Here is a 6069-nt window from a genome sequence, read left to right on the forward strand (position 1 = left end):
TTTGGTTTGCCAGGGGACAGGAGTCTAGTAGGTGATGAAGAGTTCCCTCCTGTGATTTACAATTAACACATATTGATGGCCCATTGTAATTTCTACACCTGAGTTTGTACCATGTCAATATTCTTCTATGCCCTACCAACCATAGGAAAAGTGATACTTTGGGCCAGTTACTAGCTGACCAAATTCTGCCCCATATTGGATCTAGAGGCGATGTGGTCGCACTTATGATATTGTGGGCTTCTCCAGCGATGAAAGTTCCTTTTGGCCGGTAGCCCCAACAAATGATGTCTTTGTCCTCAGAGTATCTCACTTGGTGCCTTTGGAGTTCCCCTTCCAGTTCCTTACTTGTCCTTTGGTCAGCTCTATTGATTATCAATTCTCTTTGCTTCCATTTAGTGTATCCTTGATCAGTTTCCTGAGTCTAATGGTGCCATATTTCTTCTAGATGTCGCTCATCCTCTAAGTGGCTTAGGTGTCGACTGAGGAGACTGCTGAGTTTTGGCAATTGGTTCTAGGCATCCATCCAAAAATGAGCTATCCTGCCATTTCGAACCTCCCAAAAACTGTGTTGAATCATTTGAAAGTGTTGTTTGGCTGCATTCCAAATGAGTGAGCCTTTTGCATTGGGCGTTAGCCTGATGAGCTCCTCCTATGGCCTGTTATTGGCGTATTTAGCTGTCCAGATGGCCGCCCATAGTTTGTTGGGGATGGTTAGCCACTGCCACTAGATCTTTGCACACATTATAGCATTACTGTGGCTGGGGTCTCTCAGACTAATGCCTCCTTGCTCCTTAGGCTTGCATACGGAGATCCATTTAACCAAAGCCCATTTGCGGTTTGTACCCATCGCTCCCTAGAGAAATTTGCGCTGTATATTTACTATTCCTTTTATTACCCATTTAGGAGCTACAAGGATTGAGAAAAGGTAAAGTGGAATTGCCTGTAGAACAGCCTTGATTAGTACTATTCTACTAGTGATATTCAGAGATCTATGGGTCCATGAATTGAACCGGTGTTCAATTTTCTCAAGAAGCAAGCGCCAAGAGGAATGCTTGATAGCGGAGTCAATGGGAAGGGCTCCAAGGTATTTGGAAGGGACGGAGTCAATGGAGAAGCCCAGAATACGAGCGATGGCCCTTTGAACGACAAGAGGGGTGTAAAAGAAGAAGATATGAGATTTGGAATTATTAATACTAGTTCCTGAGGCCTCGGAGAAATCATTCGGCAGGGATTTGTACATATAAGCTTCTTGGACAGAGGGGTACCCCAACAGCATGTTGTCGTCGACAAACTGTTGATGGGTAATAGTAGGAGAGTTGTGGATGGAAATACCTTTAATATGCTAGGCTAGGCGAGCTTGAGTAATGTGGCGTCCTAATCCTTCAGCCATGAGAACAAAGAGGAAGGGCGACAGAGGATTGCCCCGCGAGAGGGTCTGAAGGGGCGGGATGGAATGCCATTGACAAGGATGGAGAAGAAAGTCGAGGAAATGAGGCTATGAATCCATCGAACCCATATAGGAGAGAAACCAAAAGCTAACAACATTTTCTGTATGTATATCCAATTTAACTTATCAAAAGCTTTTGACAAGTCCAACTTGAGTATCATACCTACTTGCTTGGTGTGCTTGAGAGAGTGTATAACTTCGTGCGAGAGGATGATGTCATCCAGGATCTGTCATCCTTCCACGTAGCCTGAGTGTTCAGGTGAGATGAGCAAGGGCAGTAGCAGCTTTACTCTATTGGCTATGACCTTTGAAATCACCTTGTAGATTACATTGCATAGAGCAATTGGCCAGAACTTGTCTGGGGTGATACTGCCTTCTTCCTTTGGAATGAGTGCAATAAAAGTAGAATTGAGAGAGGGTAGAAGCCAGTGCAAGGCACGCGACTCCTCAACTACTTGCCAGACTTCATCTCTGATTAAATCCCAGAAGGCATGGAAGAAGGTGGTAGTGAATCCATGCGGGCCGGGGGCTTTTCCTTCCTTGAGCTGACGCATTACTATGTCTACTTCCTGTTGTTGAACAGGGCGAAGAAGGAGCTTATTGTGATCTTCGGTGATGATTTTTGGCATGTTTTGAGTGATTTTCTCAATGGCCGGCCTTCTGTATTTTTGGGGCTCTTGGTGAACCTGCCGAAAATGCCTTATGAATTCTTGCTCAATCGCATCATGCTATTCTACTCTTTCCCCCCCCTGCTTCTGTATGAAAGGGATAGAGTTGTGCATTCTTTGTTGTACAGTTGTTCTGTGGAAGAACTTGGTGTTTCTCTCCCCTTCCTTCAGCCATCTTATCCTTGATTTTTGCTTCTATAATATTTCCTCTTGCTTTCTCCTATCCTCCAGTTGGTAATGAATGCGTTTCTCCTGTTCCAAAGTTTCTTCATTGTGTCCTTCTATGATTATTTTCTGTTGGAGGTATTCCATTTCCTTATTTAGATTCTGTTGCACCTGAAAAATGTTTCCAAAGGTTTCTTGATCCCAGAGCTTGATATGAGTTTTGAGATACTTGAGTTTTTGTTGAAACTGATATATTTTGGAACCTTTAGGCGACTGATAAATATTCCAAGTATTTTTGATGAAGTCTTTGGATGTGGGATGAGTGAGCCAGAACGTCTCGAAACAGAATGGTCTCTTATTGGCATTACTCAGTCTTTGCCACTGAAGGGCAATGGGCCAGTGGTCAGAGCCTGCATAAGGGAGAATTGCTATTGTTATGTCCCCTCCTAAATGGACTGCGTTGTCAGTCAGAAGGAATCGGTCTAACTTGGAGGCAATTTGATGCCTTCCAATCCTTCGATTGCTCCATTTGTGCGTTCCATTACAAAACTGAGTATCAATAAGGGCATTATTTTGAATGAACTCCTTGAAGTGCTCATTTTCCTGCTCCAACCTTGTTCGACCTCCTTGTTTTTCCTATAATTTAGTCATCATGTTGAAGTATCCTCCAATAATCCACAGGGGGTGGACTCTGGGTAGACTCAGTTCTTCTATCGTGCCCAATAAAGCCATTTTACTGCCTGCTTCCTAAGGGAAGTAGACATTCGTTAGTTGCCCATGAATGTTGGTACCTAGAATATGAAAGCTTACTTGAATGATGTGGTGGGATGCGTGTATATCTGAGAGTGCTATCGCTTGAGGGTTCCATGCTATAGTGAGCCCACTAGAAGCCCCAGAGGCATCCACTGCCACTAATCTGCTACCTACCCATGCCCTAGAGAGTATGTTTCCCAGAGTATCACTGTTACATTTTGTTTCCTGAAGGAAACAAATTTGTGGTCTTTCCTGCTTTATCATGTTCTTAAGCATTCTATGTTTTCTTGGGCTATTGAGCCCCCTTACATTCCATGATGTGAACTTCATCTTTCACTATTGATGGTGGGTTTATAATACTTGGTCAGCTTCGCATATCTTCCTGAGTCAAGTAGGATTTTCCCTAATGCAATTGTTCGTTGAAGGTCGGTTCTTCTCCCTCTCTTCTTGGAACCTTTTGGAGTGAGGCTCCCATCCCAGTGGCTGCCCAGTTGGATGCCTAACTGATGTTGCTGGTATGCCCTGGCTAAGATGACTTCCAGAGCCCCCTTACATTCCATGATGTGAACTTCATCTTTCACTATTGATGGTGGGTTTATAATACTTGGTTAGCTTTGCATATCTTCCTGAGTCAAGTAGGATTTTCCCTAATGCAATTGTTCGTTGAAGGTCGGTTCTTCTCCCTCTCTTCTTGGAACCTTTTGGAGTGAGGCTCCCATCCCAGTGGCTACCCAGTTGGATGCCTAACTGATGTTGCTGGTATGCCCTGGCTAAGATGACTTCCAACGTGTTGAGTTTGTGCTCCGGTATCCTGTCAAACTCCTTCTTTTTGCATGCTGCTTCAAGCTCCAGGATATCGAGTCCTCCTAGGTCGAAGCTTTCTGGCTCTTCATCCATCATTTGTGGTTGATCCATATCTTCTGGGGCCGTGGTTATACTCATAGTGTGGATGGAGGGGGCATCCGCCTCCATATCCTTTGTCTTTCCACTCAAGAACTTTATGATTTCTTTAGGAGGCCCGAGGTTCTCTTCGGTTGACTCGGAGGGGAAGAGGATCCAGGGGGAGGGGGGATAGCAGAGGCTGGGAGAGGCTAGAGCTTTAAGATAGTATGCAGGGGATCTTCAGTGGTATTGGCCAAGATCTCGAAGCTGTTGGTAGTTGAAGGGAGGGTTGAAGCTTCTAGCTGGGGTTTCTTCCCATTCGCGGGTTTTCTATGCGATCTTTTACGATTCGTAACCTTGGTGAACCCATCTTGGTTTTGCAAGTCAGAGGGATTAGGGGATTGGGGTTTGGCGTTCAGAGGGAAATCCCTGAAGAGATGTCCAAGCACATGACATTTGCGACAATGGGAGGGGACATGTTCATAATCCAATGGTTGAGTCCATTCATAATCGTCGTGAGAGAGGTTTACTGAGTCTGGTAAGGCCTTGTCCAAGCGCATGAAGACGCAGATGCAAGCATAGGATGTGTATTTGCGTAGTTTCGTTTCTTTTGCTGCTTTTATGTATTCCCCCAGCCCATTTCCTATGTCTCTTAGCGATTCTTCATCCCAATATTCCTCTGGCAATGAGTACATTCTGATCCATACTGGTGCCCAGCTGAGATCCTCCTTGTCCAGGTTGAATCTTGCTGCCCATTCCCTTAGATAGAGGCCAGCTGAGTTGAAAAAATATGGCCCTTCATCCATTACTCGGTTCTTGTCCTCGATGCAGAAAAAAATCACCGTAAAGAACCCTTTTGGCCCTAGCTGTAGAGTGACATGGCCCTTGGGTTTCCATTTGGCCGAGATCCATCCCTGCAATGCTCTTTCTGTTGGCCAGAATCCGATAAATTTTCCAATGAGTGCATGATCCCTCATATACTAGATTCTCCCATTGATTCTGTGACTGGGTAGTTCTATTCTAGGCCTTTCAGTTGCTATGGGTTTGCATGTGTTCGAGGTTACCTTTGGTACTGCTGTGTGCATTGTATCTCTTTCTGGTATCTCATTATTTCTTCCTCCCTGGTTGAGGGCCGCATTTGTATTGTCTTGCTGAAGGGATTCTCTGTTAACCCCATCCTCATGTACCGATCTTGAGTAAGTCGATCTTGTTTGCGCCGACGACTCTTTTTCAACTTTTGGGGAGGGCTTTGAGGCCCCCCCCCCCCCCCCCCCCCCCCGAGATTTACCCATTCTCGTCCGCACTATGCCAGACGAGTGTTGTAGATCTATGCTAAACTACTACTGCAGCGCCGCTAAGACAAAAGACTCTGCGCCGTCACGAGGTTTGCTCAAACCCTAGTTGCAGAGCATTCTTCTGCAATCTCCTCAAGTGTTTTGAGTATCAAGACTGGGTACTGTGTGAACTACATTGAGAATTACTTATTATCATATTATTTTAAAAATATAATAATAATCTGATATTATTATGAGCTATTCTTATTATTAATTAATATATATTAGGAGTTTATATTATTATTATAATATTAATATAATATTTATATAATAATATATAAAAATAATCTAGTTGTTAATATTTATAGTTACTGATATGCTAAATACCGATAATAATTAACACAATGTATACAAATGCTAAGATAAATATTAAAAATAATAAAGTCTAAGAATAATAATAGTAATATTAATTAATAATAGTAATATTATTACGAGTTTATGCTATTATAATAATAGTAATATAATAATCATAAATATATAAATATATAAGAATATAGTTGCTATTATTTGTATAGTTATGTTAAATATAAATATTGTTAATAATTTTAATGATGAAAAATGATAAAATAAAAATTCTGAATGGAAAGTTATAATGTAATAGTGTTGAGTGATAGAAATGTTCTTCTACTTCTTTTTTTTTCTATTATTATTGTCACACTTATTGATTAATTAATGCAAGGATATAGAATTTGAAAGGACTTTTTCCTCATTCTCCAAGTGCCAAAAAGAAATGCAATTGCTCGAATATTGTCTTCAATTACATGAGTATCATTGTGGTTGCAAATGACATAGGGAGGATTTTACTTTCTTAGATTGAAGT

The 6069-nt window shown here is 42.2% G+C and overlaps 1 protein-coding gene across 1 annotated transcript; it reads right to left on the minus strand.

Moving 5' to 3' along the window:
• Positions 1-4124: 4124 nt before the first annotated feature.
• LOC149171797 (uncharacterized) lies at positions 4125-4892 on the minus strand. Its single transcript, XM_089426083.1, has one exon. It carries the CDS (start codon positions 4890-4892, stop codon positions 4125-4127), a length of 768 nt encoding a protein of 255 aa, XP_089282209.1.
• Between the last annotated feature and the right edge of the window lie 1177 nt (positions 4893-6069).

This window comes from Pinus tabuliformis, chromosome 4_2 (assembly GCF_031772625.1).
Source record: "Pinus tabuliformis cultivar Carrire ecotype Pingquan chromosome 4_2, CPIR1, whole genome shotgun sequence".
In the NCBI taxonomy this organism is placed as follows: Eukaryota; Viridiplantae; Streptophyta; class Pinopsida; order Pinales; family Pinaceae; genus Pinus; species Pinus tabuliformis.

What these genes read in the sequence shown, in the direction of transcription:
- LOC149171797 (XM_089426083.1), bottom strand. Translation starts at nt 4,892, where the DNA reads ATGAGGGATCATGCACTCATTGGAAAATTTATCGGATTCTGGCCAACA.